This window comes from Siphateles boraxobius, unplaced genomic scaffold, assembly GCF_051911475.1.
Source record: "Siphateles boraxobius isolate OS27281-9 unplaced genomic scaffold, OSU_SipBor_1 29, whole genome shotgun sequence".
NCBI classification, from domain to species: Eukaryota; Metazoa; Chordata; class Actinopteri; order Cypriniformes; family Leuciscidae; genus Siphateles; species Siphateles boraxobius.
Window position 1 is genome coordinate 12129774 of NW_027508908.1, and position 21076 is coordinate 12150849.

Genomic DNA, 21076 nt, shown 5'->3' on the forward strand with positions numbered 1-21076 from the left:
AGCAACTACCTGCACTGCAGCAAGATACTGTAGAAAGGCATGGTTACATTTACTTTTTTCAATATTTTGTTGGCTTGATAATATTTTGTTGGTGGCATTAGCCACTGCAGGACTGTACATATATCCTTCAAAGCCTTTCTCCCATTTACAACAAATTTAATATGCGGTCTATCCAGACTAAGGTCTATCGCTTTCAGGATGTGGAGAGGAACTGAGGCTGTCTCTCTTTCTCTTGACTGCCTTTCATCAAGTATTTTTAAAGAATGGCAGTAAGATATTTAACACAATGACAGCATCAATTACCAAGTGCTTCAAAAAAGTTTCTCGAACGACCGTTATTTCTTTTTCTCTGCACCCACCCCCTCTCTGTCCGACTCTGCTTATATCACACAGGATGAATGAAAGGAGTGCTAGGTGGTCACATCCCTTAATGGGGTAGGCTTAGTCATTATATATACAGTGTCACTAGAAAGAGTAGATCAAAAACAGAGAGAGGCCATTACAGTGCTAACGTTCAACCACCAAAATAAAGCGCTCCCTTCTGCTAGTGTTTAAAGACCCCTAAGAGTATCCTCCGAGCTTACAGCCTCACTGATTTATGGAGGGAAAACAACCAAGCCGTATCCTCCCCTAAGCTTGGCGAGGCCTCAGTCACTCACACTCTGGGATGTTAGCAGAGTCAGCAGAAGCACTTTTGACACTGCCTTATTATAAAACGCTTTGTGAGACTGATGATACCTAATTTTGACTGATGTTCAAAAATTAATTTGTGAATGATGAATGTAAATTATACTATCAGGTTTATTAGTATGCTGGATACTTGATGCATTCTATATAAAAGCCCTGCAGTCATACTGTTTTCAGACAGATATAAAGGTCACGTGTTCTGCTGTGTGAGCAATGTCAAATAAAAGATCTGTCCATATCACAGGTCACACTTGGTGGGATGTAACTGTGCTGGTGTGTGTGATTGCGTAACTGACCTACTCTCCAGCGGCACATTGCTGCCCAGGACCCAGCTGTCCTGCAGCGGCACTGACTCGGGTGTGGTTTGCAGTTCGGCGGGGAGGGCGGCCGGAGGGGCCGGGCTCACGTTCCTGCGGCTACTCAGAGAGTTGTGGTTCAGCGCCGTCACCGACGGCTGCTGCTTGTGCGGAGGCGGAGCTGGTGGCAGTGTGGACTGGCCCTGCTGATGATGATTGGACGGTTGATCTGCGGAAAGAATCAAACGAAACTGGGTTAAACCAATGGCGAGGCGGCGTAGTTACGCTGTGCAGATGTAATCAGTTGTCCTTGGTAATTAATTGTGGCAGTTAGGCAAATGTGTCTGGATGAATGTGCTTTTGCCAAAGAACATCTGGGTCATATTACAACAGAGTGATGATGACTAACCATTTAGTACCGACCCCCACCAGCTGTCGAACTGCTGTGTACATGATGACAACGACACATAGGCACGCACTCATACACATTTAAGCATATGATAGAGACAATTAAACATCCGCTTTCATATGTGCCGGGGTGCCCGGCGGCTCTTATCTGTCATTATTGCAATAAATCCACCCTTGGGTTTGTTTGGGATTGCACCATGTTAACGAGAAGTGTATGAAGAAGCTGCGTTTTGAGTAGTGGAGATTGTGAGCAGAGTAGGCGCTTTATTGGCTGAGCTTAAGACTGCGTTTACCACAGACCACAGTTGAAATGCAAATAACCTCTCTGGCCTGCAGCCAGTTCTAAATGCCTTGAAAATCTACTTCAAACTTAAAATCCACTTTATTTATATTAATTGTACTGTATGGGTAAAGGCAATTGTGTATACAAAGATTCCAGTGTATGTTTACTTGTCCTTGTCAACTTTACTTTTCTTTTATAGGCTCTGTTTTCACCTGATTATAAGATGTGTTTTTGTCAATCTGATACCAAATGGACAGGTGAAAATGGTGTCTAAAACATTTGAACTTGTCTACTTTCGACCACTTCCAGAGGTAGTCGGGAAAAAAAAATGTGTGAACACAGAAAACACAAATACAGTAGCAGGTTTAGACATGGCCCTAAAGGATTTGGACATGCAGTGTATTCGATGTGTATCATTGCCAGAGGCACATAATCAGAACCTTAAAAGCACGTTTGCAAGCTTCTTAAAACACTACTTTTCCGGTTGTAGCACAGAGGTGAGAAAAAGGGGAGGTTTTAAAGACCGATTAAGCTGTGTACTTAGCATTAGCCTACAACTAGCTATGCCGATTTCGAGTCAGGGATCTTAAGCGGCATTTGTCACGTGAGGGATCACGTCCTCATCTGAACCTCTGGTGAGTCAAATCTAGAATGAGAAATTGAGAGAGAGAGAGAGTGCAATAGATTATGTGTGTAACTTGAGGACACAAAATCCTTTTCCTTGAACATGGATAAGATGAAACGCAATGATATGTATGGGTAGCAGCCTTTCCAGAAAGACAAAACCATTGCTCAACTTCCTGCGCTCTTCTGTGTTACTCATGTGGCCTTTTTTGATGGTAGTTTGATACAGCAGGGTTGCTATAAGAACTAAGCAAAATGACAAACGGCGAGAAAGTGAGTGTGCACTGCGGTTGAGAAGCTTCTGGCAGATTCGGACTGCAGCAGAAGAATTATTTTCTGATGCAACAAGGCCGTTTCATGGCTTCTTTGACCTTTTCTAGTGCTGCCTGAAAATGTCTGTTTCATTCACTCTCATCTCCTGTTTGTCTCTTTGAAGCATATGCAGGCTTGAAGACACTCATACTAGCAAACAATAGTGCAGTAGGTTATACGAATGGTGTTTGTCAAGTGCTCTACTATCTCTTTGTACCTTTTCTTCACTTGTTTCTTAATCTGAACACCCAAGTTGTAACAGTGTAATAAGAATATTAACCTCTATGTGCAATCTGTAATCCCCCCAAAACGTAAGATATTAAATATGCTTAATTTAACATTTCTACATTTTCAAAATTATGGTTTTATTAAATTGCCAAAATAAAAAGCAATTATTTATTATCACCTTTAATTTAAATTTAAATAAATAAAACATTCTTAACATTTTTTCTCACACAGTAAAAAAATAATGTTTAAAATATAAAACAAAATGTGTGAAAAGTTTGGAAACCCCTACTGTAGGTTGTTCAAGGTTGCCAAGCAACATTGGAACCTGACACATTATTATAAAATTCAACAGATGTGTGGTCACACTGTCACCGGTGTGCAAGTATGCATACATTTATTTCACAATGGCTTCAGATGTACCTAGTCAGATTCAGAGGTTGAATTTTCTGCAAAAATAACACTATTGTATATAATATCAGCAAGATGTGTATGATTTTTGTCAAACAGAACACCACTAATGATTTTCATCCCTGCAGTTCAGGTGTGTGTAGCTGATCATGAGTCAAAGAGCTCAATGGAGGATGTTCTGACCACCCCCGCAGTATACTGGGATACAGTGTGCTCTGTTCAAGTAAAAATATGATGTGCTGAGAGAATGAGGAGAGTAAGAAAGGTTTGCTGAGAGGCTGAAAGAAGAAGACAGGTGTGATATGGATTGCTTAAGGCAAAATATAGATACATGAGTGCAAATCAGTTGGGAATCACAACACATCTAGCTTCAAGCTTTTGTCTGAGGTCTGCACGCATGTACTGTTTCCACCCTTAAAGTCATTCATGCAAACAAAAAACCTCAAGATGGGCTGTAACACACACACACACACACACACACACACACACACACACACACACACACACACACACACACACACACACACACACACACACACACACACACACACACACACACACACACACACACACACACACACACACACACACAAACAAGGATTGATCTATTCTTTGACCAAAACAAAGCAAGTACCTGAAACCTAGAGGCTGTGAGAGACTACAGACAGCTTTCAGATTGGATTCTCATAGCGTACTCGAGGGAGTGCTTGGGTACATTTCCATAGTCTGGGTGAACACGTTCCATTGGGTCCTATCTACTCTGCAGCTGCTGGCTTCAAAGAGCACAACAACAAAATCAAAAACAATGGAGGGAGAGTAAAGAGGGACTGTTGAGCCTGTTAACATTCAATTTCCATCCTCCTCTGCAACTGATGGCGCATGGTACTGTTCGTTCCCATGATAATCAGTCTGTCAGCACAATCCTAGTCGGAAAGGTGCTTTTCTGTACTCAATTAGCTTTTGCACCTATAAGTGAACACACCTCTATATGCTTTCTGTGCCATTATGCCTAAGGAAGATACACTTTCAATGAAGGGTGACAGAATGTTAGCCCAAAGAATACAAAGGCAAACTGTGGCTCACAGGAGTAGTCTGATCAAAAGCTTCTCAATTTGGAAGGAAACATTCCTATAAATAATACAGCATTGGAACTGTTCAGAGCACATCTATATAGAGTTTAACCCAAGCATAAAAAAACTGAGGTGGCAGGCAGTCAGACATATAAACATGATAAGACTCTTGCAGTTAACATATTTTGTCCTAAGGTTAATAGTTGGCCCATATGGGTGTTGCTATACAAACAGTAACAACATTAGGTTAACATGTTTAATTTCCTATTTAATATTTTGAGCACAAGTGTAATGCTGCATTGGCCAAAAATATATTTTTGTCCTTTTTTTCCTAATTAAAAATCTTAACACAAGAATTGCATAAAATATTAAGAACTGTTTTCAGAGAATATACGCAACATTTTATTTTGAGCTTACTCAAAAGACACAGTGGGCCAAAAATATGACAGATTTGAGTATTTTCCTTTTTATCTTTAGTTTTGATGAAGTGTCATTTTTTATATTTGCATCTTTTATACTGACATCTTAATTATTTAATGTTTGAAAAAAATAATATTCTCAATAACAAGGGTGTATAAAAAGCCAAATTAAAATGATTTCAATTCAGCAATGGTTTGGAATAGAAAGAAAGCTGGAAGAGATTTTTTATTGAATAAATTATAATGAAAATGATGATGAAAATTTCTTTTAAGGATATCTAACCAAATTTAGTGTATGCTTACAGCAAGAACATAAACCGGCAGTGGGTTAAGAAAAAAAAAGATCTTATCTTATGAGAAAAACATATTTTGGCAAAACAAGTACATTTATCTTGTTTGGAGAATGTTTACATATATTTACTGAAAAGCGAGACAAAAGCACTGATTAATAAAATTGGGTTTTGCAGTTTGGAACCATAACTAAGATTTCTCAAGTAAAATAAAAACTTTCACATCTTCATTTTAATCCCAGAAATTAGAGTTAAGACCTGAAGCCACATGATACAAGGGCAGACATTACATTTTATTTAATAGTCTCTGGGTGTTTCTTGCCTGGCTAGCAGAAGTTGAATTAAATAAAGAGAGAGTAAATGTAGTAAATGAGAGTAAAGTGTAGGAGGAGATGACTATGTGTGCTGATCTGACACGCTCAGCATTTTCAGTAATTGCTCACCTTATCTCCATTTAATATCAAGGGAGAAAGGCACATAATGTATTCGGATATAGTATGCTAACAGACACTCACACACAAGCTCAAACACAAAAAAACTGTGGGGCGACAACTTTATGGCTGTTCTCTGAGACGGCTCCCCAATACGTCTCAATTTCGCTGCCATATGTTTGCAACACAGGTGCCATTCCAGAATGTGAATGGACATTTGTCACGCAGCAGGCCCTGTTAGCCTCATCACGTCTGTCACTCTCCAGGGACTCTGCATACAGACCCTTTACATGCTCAGTAATACTGACTTAAGCCCGCTCTCTGACCTCCAAGCCTGACCCCTCTCAAAAGCCCATCCACACTCAGACGTCAGCCTGCTCTGGTGTCCTCTGGTGAAGGGAAGTGTAACCCAGCCCATGTCCCTCTCCTCTGGCTAGGAGAATGTAGTAGTTGGAGAGAAGGCCAGGTCATGTCAGTCACTGGGGATGGATGGGACAGATGCAGGTTTTATGGCACCGAAACACGATCACTGATGGATGACCCTGCCTGCTGTAACTCATTGGACGTGGCCTGTCATGCTCGTGTGCAGCAAAAAGATTTTAAGAGCCATTTGATTAGGATTTCACAGGCAGACCTGAAATTACAGCCAGTGTCGTTTATCTCTTAATGGGGGCTGAGTGATAGCTAGTAAAAAAAATAATAATAATGAAAGTGCTGCTTATCTGTACCAGCACATCTCGGGCCTGAGCTTGTATTTCAGTGATGGTTCATCAGCAGACATCTGACCTGCAGTGAAAGTGTGTGTGCGGGAGACAGTGCGTGCAAGGAAACGGAAACATTAATGCCCTGACACCCAGAGTGTCAGTGCTTATATTCGCGCTGTCAAACTCTAGATTACCTCACATGTCCTTCACCCACACCTGTCAGAAAGCTGGGAGCATTCGGAGAGGCCTGTCATATCGAACATCAACCCCCCTTCTTGTCTTTTCTCAATGCTCATTTTGTAAACCTTTCCTCCTGAAAGAGGCTTTACAAAAGGAAGGCCTGAGTTGCTCAATGGGGAGTGTCCATCAGCGTCCATCAATGTCTCTTTGCTGCGTTGGCTCACAATGGCAGAGTCTGGCGAAGGGGGTGCGATATAGTCAGACAGGAATTGCATGTTGTGGGAAGGAAGAGAAGTGAATGGCTAAATGGGGCCTAATAGAGCTGTGTCCTGTGAGAGGCAGAAAGCCAAAGGAGGACAGAGCTTTTGAGACGGGCTGTCGGTGGTATATCCACAGTGGGACATTCATAAGGGTAATGAAACCGTTTATTTACGTGAAATACCTTGTGTAGCTGAAATGGCTGTGAGGAAGAGAGAGGTTTGGTTCTTTCAGCTACGACGGAGGATGGGAAACTGAGGAAAGGACAAGGTGGGGTTCCCAGGAGTCTGTGATTAAGGAGAGTGGTATCGTCTCTGATATCTAGAGCACGTCTGGGCCGAGGCTAAACTCACAGTAGATGTAGCTGGCCACCAGCTCTACTGCCCTAGATTACAAAACACACACTCAGTTTAAACGAGACAAACATGAAAATTTGGCCATTATTTATCTATTCCCCATTGGTCATCATGTCATTCCAAACCTGTTTCTTTCATTCTTCAGTGGAGCACAAAGGATTTTGTAAAATTAAGTGCTGTTTATTGTTTTCCATGTGATTAAAACAAGATCAATACGATTTATGCACTATATTCCAACTCTTCTGAGTAGCTTTGTGTGATAAAAAGACCAAAATACATTGTTAAAAGTTATTTTCGATATGATGATATTAATCTTCAGTGGATTGTGACTAGATTGAACAAATCATTCAGACCAGTATTGATAACTAAATAATCTGATTCATTAAAAAGATTTTAAAAAAAAAAGTTCATCATGATTCGGACATCACTTCTTCCATGACTTAAAAGAGCAGTAAGTGATTTCTGAGAAACAATGTTGATATTTGAAATCAACCCAAACAAATACACCCCTATCTTCATTGCTCCACCCCCAAAATGCACAAACACACAATGCAAGAGTGTCTCTTTATCACAGATGAAGTGAAGCAGAATGTTTCAATAAGAAATAAAGAAGATGACGAACAAATGACAAGGAAGAGCAAAAAAATTAACATACAGTACACACGAGTATATACAAGCAAGAGTTTGCACGGGAAGGCTTTTCTAATAGCCAATTAAAGCAGGTCCTAAAGCTCATGCCTGATCAAAAACCTTCTTTTCCCAGTGATATTCCTTTTCTCTTTTGTAATGTCTCTCAGCCATCTCTCTTTCTACAGTCTTTATTCAAATTTCTCTCTTGCTCACTCTCTCTCTCTCCTCACCCATCATGATTGGACACACTCCCTACTGCTAATTGGCTACACGTGTATTGTGGCTCTTGGTCTTATCCACTTTCAACAGTATTTCTTAGAAATCGCTTACTGCACCTTTATATTTAGGTCTTTTCTTCTCATAAATATATAGTGTGGTTCCAGAAGACTTGGAATACAGCACACACGTCAAATGGACCATGGGTTTGTAAACACAGGAGTGTGAGTAAATTATGATAGCTTTTTAGTGAACTATCCCTTTACCAAAAATGTCATAAAAGAGAGTGAGTGATTTTGAAGGTTTGTCGCTCCTGGACATGCAGATTTGTGCATTTTCATGGACTGGTGATTGTGAAATTTGAAGAAATGAAGACTGAGACGTCCTGTCAGATGTGTTTTGAGTCCTTCTCACTCATTCCCTGGAGGAAGTCTGATGTGAGAACATCACTTTTTTTTAAATGAAGAAATGAGAAGTTCTCTGTTACTTTATTTTATTGCAGCATGTCTGGCATTATGATAAGTGGAATTACTCGCTTTCCTAACTGAAAGGCCTGTAAAATGTCAGCTATCTGTCGTCAATATGTGTCAAGATGCTAAATTGACATTTCAAAAGCGCACCAGTCGTTGAAATCTAAAGCTGTCATTTGGGGGGCTTGACAGGAATGGAAGGAAAGGTTATTTGTCAACAATGTGGCAGCCTGTCATGTTTCACCTTGCAGAACTTCTCTCTATTTCATTGGCGGGGGGGGGGATTAATGCAGACCGCAGTGGGGAGTGGGCGCCCATGCAAAAAGCAGAGTAACATATCAAACTCTCAACTTCCCCACAGATAAACGCATTATACCAAGATGATTCACATCACTGGAACATAATGCAGCCAGACAGACAATGCCAAGGCTTCCATCATGTGCGCAGATCACAGACGTCACATCTAACAATGTCACAACAGGATGGACGACAGAACTGGAAGTTTCTTAAAAAATGATGACTAACAGAAGCATCATACCCCTCAGATTTTGGAATGTTGAAGTTTTTTTTAAATTAAACTTAAAAAATTAATTGGATATTTAAATTGTACACTTGTTAATTATTTGCTTTTAATTGAAAATGTATCTACGAACACAAAACCATTTTGAAACTATGATAAAAAAAAAAAAAAAACGGAACACAATAATTATGAACTATACTAAGTTGTTTAAATAATATAAAACCTAAAATAAATAATGTTTCATCATGCCTAGCACTCCAAGTCAGCAATGAATACTATGGTCCCCCTAAACAAAGGATTAATCTAAAAACCAATCAGTGTACACAAGAATCCTTTTAATGCAACAAAAGAAAACTTGATCGGTAAAGGTGCATTCTGTCCTGGGTTGAACAAAACTCTTTGAGAAGCACGTTTATGTCTGAGGAGCAAGACTGCTTGCGGTGAGGGTAATTAACAATAATCAGAGAGCAGGATTCACACGAAAAGCTTTTTCCTAACTGTAAAAAAAACAAAAAAAAATTTGGCTTGATTAGCCAAAAACCAGAGCTAAACTACAGCAAATGCTTGACACTAGACTATCATTTTATGATGAGAAGCTAAAATCAGTGTTTTCCTCTATAAAGGAAAGATCGAGCCTTCGTCACTGTTAGCAGGCCTTGTCTCTTTGTATTGGATCTGGACTGGATACCACATACCCTCTGATCAATGACCCAGACAGAATTGAAAATGTCTCTTATGTGAAGCATCTATGGCTTACAGGTGTGTGTGTGTGTGTGTGTGTGTGTGTGTGTGTGTGTGTGTGTGTGTGTGTGTGTGTGTGTGTGTGTGTGTGTGTGTGTGTGTGTGTGTTTGTGTGCACCCGGGTGAGCGGGGTGAGGGGAGGGATTCCGATATGGGTGCATTGAAGAGAAGACATCCATTCTTCAGAAAAGGAGGTGGGGAAAAAAGAAAAAGGTGGGTGATTCAAGGTCTCTCCTGCTGTCTTTTCCTATATTGCCACTGCCAGTGCGGGCTTCTGGCCTCTAACAGCCAATTTAGCATCAACCCCCAACAGAGAACAGCCATTACTAAAGAGTAATGAACAGAGGCAGAAAGGACAGCTCACCACTCGACTCACTCTGCAAAATTTCGACCAGTCTGTGGCACTGTGGGAGATATGTGGGCTCCCACCATCAAAGAACAGCAGACGGTGGCTTTGAACGGTTATTAATGGCGGTATGTCTGAGGTAAAGTAGAGGCCCCTCGTTTTGGGCGGCACTGCTGAAATTGTAGGTCAAGCAAATGGAAAAGAGAAAGCTGAGTTCCCTGTTCCTGCTCGCCAAAGAACAGCGCTCGTCAAACATTCGGACAGTGTGCTATTTATAAAAGATAAATATCAGCAGGTTGTGACATTTATCTGCCCGGCTGTCTATGATTTTCTGGGGGACAAAGTGGTTTTTAAATATTGACAAACTCAAGGGCAAATCATTACTGGAGATCAATTGAACCTCTACCCTGCATTGACACACTCTGGCGGGAAAACGGGAAAAATATAATATTTCAAAAAAAAATTTACGGAAAGTGAGGGAGAGGGAAACAAAGAAAAGTAATTACACCATTCAGAAGGTTGTAAATTTTTCAAACTGTCAAAGTGCGTGTTGGTAGTGAAAGGCAATTTAAGATGTACCAACAAAGTGGAGGGAGTCTGACATTAATCCTCAGCCTCAGAGCTCAATTGCAGTTTCATAATTTGGCGTAATTCAGAGTAATTGCTGTGGGGTTTAGAGGGATATTATTTTTTTTCCCACTTTGATGAGTCCCCTGATATTACAACTTGGAGGTGAATTAAAGTGCAAGGTTGTATTTCTGAGGCAATAACGCATGAGTTGCAATGCTATATGATATTGTATGCAACATCAAATTGAATGCAGAGCTGTGATAAACAGCTTCCAATTTAAGATGAGAAAACCAGAGGAAACACATTTGAAAAGTATAGTCCTTTCAACAACCTCAGGCCTATTGTCTTCTTTTTGCCAAAAACGGGTTGGAAAATGTTCATGGAATATTTTTCCTGTAGCATCCATCGTTCCTGCGCTAATTCAACAGGTTTTGCTTGGCTAATCGTGACCAGCAGGAAGCTCATGAATATCCACGACGAGATGCTCAAGGTTAGGGGTTTGCTCAGGAAGGGTGATCATTTACAAGCTGATGGGCAGGCTAATTGCTAGCTGTGCCAGATGCCGGACAACCCATTACCTTGTTTGACATCAACAGCTCTCAGGAAGAATGAGCATTATTTAAAAAGCTGATGACGAAACGTTTTGGGTGGTAATGTATTTTTAATGAGCAGGTGAGAATGAATGTTTCCTGCAGCACACGCACAGGCGCACACACACACACACACACACACACACACACACACACACACACACACACACACACACACACACACACACACACACACACAACACACACACACACACACATACACACACACACACACACACACACACACACACACACACACACACACACACACACACACACACCTTTTAATGAGGTGAGCAGAGTTGAGTGTTACACTGAACTGTAACTGACATACAGTTGCGCTCCCAATTACATCTAACCCGAGTGGAAGCTCTTCCTACCAGCCAAGTGAAGTAAACGTTACAAAAAGAGAGGCAGACAGAAAGACAGAAAGACGTATTACTGGTGTCAAAATGACTCCATGCAACCTTGGTGCAACCACACACAGACCTCCAGCAAGACAATACACAAGGATCATTTCAGAATGAAGTACAATATTAATCTTTAAAACTTAAATCCATTATAAATAACCCAATGTGGAATCCCACGAGTTGCATCACATTTTAGTGAGTGATGGAAGAAACTTGCACAAAGAATGCACACAAGATGTGCTTTGCAGCAGCTTTTCAAACTCTATATATTTGGACACACTTAACGTTTGTATATGATTCGTCATATGCATTAAACATTTAGAATCATAGTAAAGTGAACAAAATAAACATTTATGTAGAAGTTACTCACGTACAATACCGCTCAAAAGTTTGGAATAATTAAGAAATGAATAAATAAATTACTTTTTTTTCCCAGAAAGAACTTGGACATTTTTTTGAGCATTTAAGAATGAGCATTTAAGAATGCTTTGCCACTGAAGACTGGAGTAATGGTTGTCTAAATTATTCCAAACTTTTGACCGGCAATGTATGTGGAAAATATGTGCTCATGCAGACATATATTTATTTTCCTTTTTTTTTTTTGGTGCAAATGTATAGGCTTTTACATTTCATATATAGTCTTATATTTGTCTGAAACATTTTTTTGTATTTAACGGTTTTTATCAAAATTAAATAAGATCAAGCTGCAATTTAGAATTCTTCGTAATGTGTGAAGCCCTATGCTGTACAATGCAAAGTCTTAGGAGCTTGGTCCTCCTAAACCAAACAGCTCTCAGAATCTATTTTCAGAGGTGTTATTCTAGCCCTTACCTAACCTCTCTCTGTTTGAGAGAACGATGCTTCTGATCTCCATCCAACCCTGATTCATCAACTTTTACAGCCCCAATGGACCTTTACTGCCCCCCATCTGGAGCTGGATTATAGTAAATGCTCTCATGTTCATTCTCTAGCAGGCACTGATGTGGTCCCCTAATTTAAAATGTGGCCCATACACGAGTTTTCTCTCCCTGTTCACTGAGAAAACAAGGAGGAAGTGAAGAGAATGGAAGTTAGAAGCAAGAAAGCGAAAAACAGTAGGAACTTAAGCAACACACGTGGCTGAGTGAGCAAGGCACAGGAGTCGGAGGCCTCCGTCGGCCCCGGTAAACGTTATTGGAGTTCCTGTGCTATAAAATTGCTGCTTTCATGCCCACTGCACCTGACAATAGCAAGCGGTGCGTGAGAGAAGAGGAGCCCGACAGGACTTGTGACCCGAGGCTCAGTTTGAGAGAGTCCACACCCCGGTGCACTGGCAGCTTCAGCAGGACCCCCGGCTGGCTAATTGACAACAAGAGTCCATGTTGGATGGGTTACGCAGGCAGAGGGTAATCGCTCTTGACGGACATGGCTCTTGTTAGCTGTCTGTCTGTCTATCGTTCTGATCCATATTCTGCATTTCGAGCGGGTCTTCACCAGAATAGAGTGTGATTATTCTATGGACCCTTTTTCTCAATCTTTATTCTTATTTTTTCACGAAGAAAGGCTAAGCTCCTGCATAGAATTCTAAAATATGCAGATGAATAGAGAGGAATGCTTGAATGGTTAACATATTTATGTGGGTTTTTTTATGCATATGAAAATGCTTTTCACATTTGGTCTTTCCAAATATATATATTATGAGTGATCATTTTATTTTCAGGATTCTTTGATGAATAGAAATTCAAATCAATTCAAAAGAATAGCATTTTTTTTAAATATAAATCTTGTGTGACAGTATAAATGCCTTAAATGTCACTTTTGATACATTTTTTATTTCCTTGCTGAACTTATTTAATTTAATAAAAACAAATGATAAAAAGCAATCAACGATCAATGTTGTGACTATGGGTAAACAACCCCTCGAATCCAATAAATACAAAATTAATTTTGTGATTCATGTCCTTACAATCTTAGTGTATTTATATGTATAATTAAAAAAAATATTACATGCAATTTGATCGATCAAGATGCATAAAGTGATTAAATACATTTAATAATTTAGCTGACGCTTTTATCCAAAGCGACATACAAATGAGGAAAACAATAGAAGCAATCAAACCAACAATATGTAAGTCCTGTGAGAAGTCCCAGTTAGTTAAATAAATAAATAAAGACAGAATAGAAATATAATAGAACAGTAAGTGTTAGTACTGGGTCAAGTATTGACAAAAAAGATGCGTCAAGCCGTTTCTTGAAATAAATAGGTCAAAATAGCTGAGATTGCACTGAAATCAGTGAGGATGAGAGCAGGCTCCACTCAGTTTATAAAATGAATTTTAAGAGTGCTGGCCTAAAAGATAACATATAAAATGGAAAAAGAGGCCGCACTATGCATATATTGTTTATTTTGCACAGACGCGTTTCGGCGTGTGCCTTCTTCAGTGTGCAACAAAATCACAATGTACCCAGTCTTATATAACGTCCTGGTTGCGTATGCAACCCACCGTTCCCTGAAGGAGGGAACGGAGGACGTAGTCGACGCCGACTGAAATGGGATCTCGCTAGAGAGCCTGTCTTCTTCGAGTACTATTGAACGAGCCAATGTAATTGAACGAGCCAATGTAAGCGGTGGTCCAGCGGTAGTGGCAAGGGGACTACGTCCTCCGTTCCCTCCTTCAGGGAACGGTGGGTTGCATACGCAACCAGGACGTTCCCTTTCAGTCGATAACGTCGGACGTAGTCGACGCCGACTGAAATGGGATCAACCATTGAACACGCCACTAACGCTGCCACCTTCCAGTGCCTAAACCAAAGCCTCCTGATGCCCCCGCAAACTTAAGGCGGGGAAGGACAGGGCTTAGGCCAGGGAAGTCACTGCTGTTCCTACGGGACCACTGGGAAAGCGTTCCCCGTACGTTGGAAGGAAGGGACGCTGCGGAAGCCACATCCAACCCGAGGGAGGTAATGTGGAGAATACACATATGAACTGGGCGGAAACCGGGCAGTCTAACATATGGAATGTCACTGGGGTGGCTCCAGCCTAAGACGGGGGGAGACACACCGGACAGTGACGGCAGAGAGACTCTGCCGAGGGAAGACACGGGCTCACCGCAGGGAGCCGTATCGTGGAAGAATACACATATGGGGTCACCGAAGGGACCGCAACATATGGACCCAGCCTAACACAGGTTCCACACTGCTTACGAGTGGTAGGCCTAACACCAGACGTTCCGCACGTCCGACGTCGGAGGGGTGTGGAGGAACTCAACAGGGTTCAATTTTAAGGGAACTCAACTGGAGTAGAAAGGCACACGTATCCAGTCCATCGGAGGGGAATGGCGCAGCAAGCCGACACTTGAACCGGGCTCACGGTGAAACTGGCTTCATGAGAAGGGAGCCCACGGGAAGCAGCGGTTCAACTAGGTGTCGTCCAGCCCCCAACTCTAGAATCTGTTTAGCAAAGTATATCGTCAACGCCCAGGCGGAGCACTTTACACTCATCATAGAGGAGCTCAACACCTAAGTGGACATGTTGCATCTCGGATCTTTGTCGAAATGAAGGCAAGCACTAAGTGCAACTTTGCATGGAAACAGCCTTCCCTCTCTGCTGAATTCCAACAGATATTTGAAGAGCTGGTCTGAGGTCTATGACTTGCATTCTGTACACGTCCAAGTCCCTACCCTCTAGTAGAGACCACGCGAGCAGGAGAACTGATATAACAGAATTTTTAACTCACTACCTGCAGTGGCTCAGGGGCGGTCTCTGCAGTGCAGTCGCACCAGGGACAAGGCCCAAGAGGATAAAGAGGGACACAAGGATTTACAAGACCTTGCTCCTCAGGAACCTGACGATCAGAACGTGCTTCTGCATACTTCTGCAACACGATGAGCGTCGTTTAAACACCGAGCATCATTTTAAGGGTGATTTAGGAAAACAGCCTACTGCAACCCATTTTGCAGGAAAGAGAGCACTGAAGTGATCGAAAGCTTTCAGGATCTCCTCTGGAGAGAAGACGCACTCAACGACTAGGTTCCACTTCTAAAGGCGTAAGCACGCTACCCCATTCTAGGGGGTGCTCGCAGAAGTGATGGTAACTATCACACATTCTTGTGATAGCCACCTGAACCTCCGAGTTCAGATGTAAGACCGCCCGGAATCCCCGGGGGAAGAACGCGTGTGCCATCGTGCCCCGCCCCCGAAGAGTTTTCCGGGGAAGTCAGGAAGGCTGTTGATGGGAGCCAGGTCTAGTTGGGCCAATAAGGGGCAACTATGAAGACCTGTTCCTCTCCTGACTTGGCACGTAGGTGCAAGTGACGGGCGCAAAAGACAGGAGCATTGCTCAACACAACATGTGAAGATCACTGGGCTTCAGGAGCATTTTCTGCTCAGCACTTGGGTGTGACAAGTTCACTGAGCTTCAGGAGCATTCCTGCTCAACACCTGAGTGTGATAAACTCACGAGCTTCAGGAGCATTTCTGCTCAACACTTGAGTACGAAGAACCTCACTGAGCGACAGGAGCATTTCTGCTCAGCACTTGAGTGTGACAAGTTCACTGAAGTTCAGGAGCATTCCTGCTCAACACCTGAGTGTGATAAACTCACTGAGCTTCAGGAGCATTTCTGCTCAACACTTGAGTGCGAAGAATTTCACTGAACGACAGGAGCATTTCTGCTCAGCACTTGAGTGTGACAAGTTCACTGAGCTTCAGGAGCATTACTGCTCAACACCTGAGTGTGATAAACTCACTGAGCTTCAGGAGCATTTCTGCTTAACACTTGAGTGCGAGGAACTTCACTGAGCACCAGGAGCATTTCTGCTCAGCACTGCGTGTGATGAATTCACTGAGCTACCTGTGATGGACTCACTGAGCTACAGGAGCATTGCTGCTCAACACCTGAGTGCGATGAACTTCACTGAGTTTCAGGAGCAACTCTGCTCAACATGAAGTGTGATGATCTCACTGACTTGAGCAGGCGCAAGGCGACCCTGAGTCGCAGTCACTTCTTAGAAGGCTCACTGGGGTTAAACGTATTCTGCGGGCCCCCGGGGCAGCTGAGACCCAGTGTTTGTCCAAGGGTAGTCCGCTCGGTTTACCCAAACACTGGCGGAAAAATAAAACCGGGGTCGGGGCAATTGAGCGGCCCCGGAATGGTCAAGACCCAGCGGACCCAGGGGATGGAGTCTCCACTTGCCCTGGCTATAACTGTCGTGAGGCTCGATGGCGGCACGATTGAGTAAGCGGGAGGAGTGGAACAAGGCGCCCTCAGAAGCGTCTGACTCCAAGGAGGAGGTGACGGGAGAGTTTGTGACACCCGCAATGTCTAACAACTCAAGGTACGAATGCCCGTGTAGTCGGGGGTCGCCCAGGGCCCCGTTAAAACACGCCCTTTGTACATGGCCCCTCTGCTGAGGAGGGTTTGGCAGCAGACCGGGATGAACTATAGTCACACAGGGTGAGCTGCTCTGCCACGGTCACCTCGGGACTCGATCGTAAAGCTAGCGCTGAAGCGGTCACATACGGAGGAAGCCAAAGGCTGCGGCTATCGTATACCCCAGGAGCCTCTGAATCTTTTCAGTGGGACCCTTTCTCACTTCAACACCAGCTGGACACATTCTCACTGGAGAGACGTGTTGGACCGAGTACCTCTCCAAAACTGAAAAAGAGATACTCAGCCCGTGGGCGAGATTACTCTCTTCCAGTTGACCTGAAGACCCAACGGGCTCTGGAGCACTCGAGGGGAAGGACACTACGTGTCTTTCAGGTCAAAGCTGCAGACCAATCTTGGGCCAAGATGGTCACGACCCACCACCTAGTAGCACGAAGAACGAGTTTACAACTGGCCTTCGTACCGGCTGGAGGAGCGGCTATATCAAATCCTTCGCCAGCAGGATAAGATAAGCACGCACAAGTCAGGAGCACTGCTCAACACTCGGTGTGATGAATCTCACTGAATTTTCAGGAGCACGTCTGCTCAACACCTAATGTGATGACTATCACTGACTTGAGCGGGGTAGCCGAGCCTGAGGGGTGGGGCAGCAAAGTAGAGAGAGTGGTGTTAGTGTGCTGTGCAACACTTACCTGTCTCCACAAGCGGCAGGGGGCGCGTGAGAAGGCGGATGACCGGGTCCTCGAACGCACCAAGCTGCCTGCTGGCGACCAAGGGGGAGCTGAGGGGTGTAAGGCTATACAGGGTCACACCCGCCAGACTGGCCCTCTTGGGACCCAGGAACAGATGAAATTGCTCTCTCCTTGAAGTGTGGGTACCGCTTGCTCCGCTTTTTTTTTTTTTTTTAGGGAGCCAGCGGCGGAACAGACACACACACAAACAAAGGCTCCACCCGGCCCTCACCCGGGGGGAGGGAGTGATCGTGCCACTCCAAGAGCATCTCATCCATTCCTGGGCGGCCCGCTCCGGAATGCTTTCGCTGTCGCTTGCCACCTGGCTTGGCAGCGCCTGGAGCGGGCTGGGCGTCTCTACTGCGGCCGGCTCCATGCTGAGGCCTGGGTGGAGGCTGCTGCGGAGGGCCAGCAGGAGCGGCGGCCGGAGAACGCCCACGGCGACGAGCAGGCGGAGGAGCTGCCACCGGCGGCGGGTGGAGGCAGCAGCTGGCCACCGGGGCAGGATGTGCCGGATGACCTCCGTCTGCGCTTGAGCGGCAGAGAACTGTTGGATGCAGTTCTCCACCGCGTCGCCGACCAGCCCAACCTGGGAAATTGGGGAGACCAGGAACCGAACCTTGTCCGCATCCGCCATACCCACCAGGCTGAGCCAACAAAGGCGCTACTGGACCACGAAGGTGGACATCGCCAGACCGATCACGCACGCTACGACACCCGCACCCCGGAGGGTGAGGTCGGATGCAGTGCGGTGCTCACCTATGAGCGCACGGTCTGGATTACCCTCGTGCATGCCATGGGTGCCCTAGCCTGCAGCAACGCCATGGCACGCAAGAGGAAGGGGCTTGCCCACAGGCTTTGTAAGCTCTACCCGTCGGAACAGACGAAACTCACAGGCCTTAGGGGGGAGACGAGGATCCCCCCAAAAGGCAGCGGCCGCCGGACACAGGTGCACCTGTGTCGACAGACCGCTCCAATGGAGGGACACCTCGCAACCCTTCACCGTTCCTCCATCAAGGGTAATGAGGGGGAAAAGCTATTCAGGCAGTTTCTGGCAGAGAAAGATGCTGTTCACCACCTGATAAGCTCTCCATGCATTTCGGGAAAGAAAGGCACTGGGGCGGCGAGCTGAGAACCAGCGCGGCCCGCCCCAAGATACCAAACTCCAGATTCCAACCGAGACTGAACGGGACACGGTGGAGGTTCCACTCAAGCCCGGCAGCCTCGGCGGCCCGTTTCAGCATAGCTGATAATTCTGGATCCGGCTCGGGCAACATTGAACTCCCGGAGGGAGACAATGCAGCCGAGTCATCATCTCTAGAAGTCAGCTCACCCTCCGATGCTGCAATCGGCGTCCTGTCCTCCAGGGGAGCCCCGAGTGAAACCGCTGGCCCATCCATTACAGATGGACCAGCAGACAACACAGGAGGCTCCAGTGGTTGCAGTGGAAGGGAGGAGTGAGGAGCCCACAGGGAATGGTTACCGGGCGGGACATCCAACACTATCCTCCGGTCACCCATCCCACACAGCACCCGAGGGTGGGGCATGGTAATGGGGACTCGCTCTCCGCGAACGAAGGCGAGTCTCGCCCTCAACACTGCGACAGTCATGTTCCCACAGTGAAAACATGAGCTGTCCACAAAAGCTGTCTCAGCGTGCTGTAAGCCAAACACGTGACACAACAGTTGTGACCATCAGAGAGAGACAGGGAACGACCGCACCCAGAAACGCACGGGCGGAATGACATCTTGAAAAAGACGCAAACGCACCCGTGTTGCTCTTTCAGAAAATAGGACCGTCCCCAGTGCCGGAGCACACAGGGGAATGACCGCGGCAACACTGAACAGAGAACTGAAACAGTGAAGCACTCACTTTTCCGCCCTCTAACCAGCCATCAACACACACAAACATTTAGAAATTTGTTGCTGTTAAAACAGCAGTTGAGAGCTCAAAGCTCACGATCACCGCTGCACTCGCGCTGTAGAACACCAGCACTGGGAGAGTCTTCCTGAAGAACACCGACACACTCGCTCGTTGTAGACAACAGCACTCTCAGAGACATCAAACGATCGGCTCCGAAGCGAAAGGCAACTAGTGCGTGCATCCACTTCCGTATTTATACCCGCGCCGCGGGGGCGGAGTGTGTGATGCGAATCACGCACGCCAATTACATTGGCTCATTCAATAGTACTCGAAGAAGACAGGCTCTCTAGCGAGATCCCATTTCAGTCGGCGTCGACTACGTCCAACGTTATCGACTGAAAGGGAACCACACCCATATTAACACCAGCCTTTAATATAGGATAATGACCAGACCAATAATACCAACAGTACACAAATGAGGCTGTTATACATTTGCAAAAATATTTGTAAAATATTAATACAATTGTTCCAATTAAAAGAAACAACTTAATGATAGATCATCATTCATTCCACACGGGATACATGTGTTTAAGTTAAAGATATACCAAGCTTCTCGTCGTAAGAGGCGGTTCTCACGGTCTCCCCCTCTTGGAGCCTGATCAACACATTCTAAGCCCATAAATTTGAGCGTATTGACAGCATGGCCCGCAGAATTGAAGTGGCTTGCAAATGATGATTTTTCATCATCCTTCCTAATAGCACATTTATGCTCAAAAATACGGGTTTAAAGTCGTCGCTTCGTTTTGCCCGCATAGAGTAACCCACAAGGACACGTCAATAAATACACAATAAAAGTAGACGCATGTAATTCTGCCCTTTACTTTATACAGACCGTGAGAACCGCCTCTTACAACGAGAAGCTTGGTATATATTTAACTTAAACACATGTATCCCGTGTGGAATGAATGATAATCTATCATTAAGTTGTTTCTTATAATTGGAACAATTGTATTAATATTTTACAAATATTTTTGCAAATGTATAACAGCCTCATTTGTGTACTGTTGGTAGTATTGGTCTGGTCATTATCCTATATTAAAGGCTGGTGTTAATATGGGTGTGGTTATATAAGACTGGGTACTTTGTGATTTTGTTGCACACTGAAGAAGGCACACGCCGAAACGCGTCTGTGCAAAATAAACAATATATGCATAGTGCGGCCTCTTTTTCCATTTTATTAGTTGAAATAAATAAATAAATAAATATCATTGCTCCAATTCGACATCCCCTTCCTCTCCTCTGTCTTCTCCTTTCCTGTTCCTTCTGCCATCTGAGTTCATGTCTTTAATATGGAGGAGCCGGTGCACTGACCTGCTGTCTACTCTCAGACTATTAAAACCTCTGAGGATGTGTACTGGAGCCTTTTTTTTAACCTGTCCCAACCTGTCTCTCTCTCTCTCTGTCTCTCTCTCTGTCTCTCTCTCTCTCTCTCTCTCTCTCTCTCTCTCTCTCTCTCTCTCTCTCTCTCTCTCTCTCTCTCTCTCTCTCTCTCTCTCTCTCTCTCTCTCTCTCTCTCTTTAACCTCATTCCAGTTTGATCTGCTAAGTTGTCCAGGCACCCCTGCGTCTCCGCAACGATTAGCAACAGCACCTCAAGCTCATTACAA

At 44.3% G+C, this 21076-nt stretch overlaps 1 protein-coding gene across 8 annotated transcripts in view; it reads right to left on the minus strand.

Moving 5' to 3' along the window:
* The window catches only part of tenm3 (teneurin transmembrane protein 3), a 321921-nt gene that overhangs the window by 141530 nt on the left and 159315 nt on the right, over positions 1 to 21076 (minus strand). For all 8 annotated transcript variants that reach the window (XM_077246625.1, XM_077246624.1, XM_077246623.1 and 5 more), the window contains one exon: positions 984 to 1212. In XM_077246625.1, coding sequence (XP_077102740.1) covers positions 984 to 1212 — 229 coding nt within the window. The remainder of the gene's footprint in view (positions 1 to 983; positions 1213 to 21076) is intronic.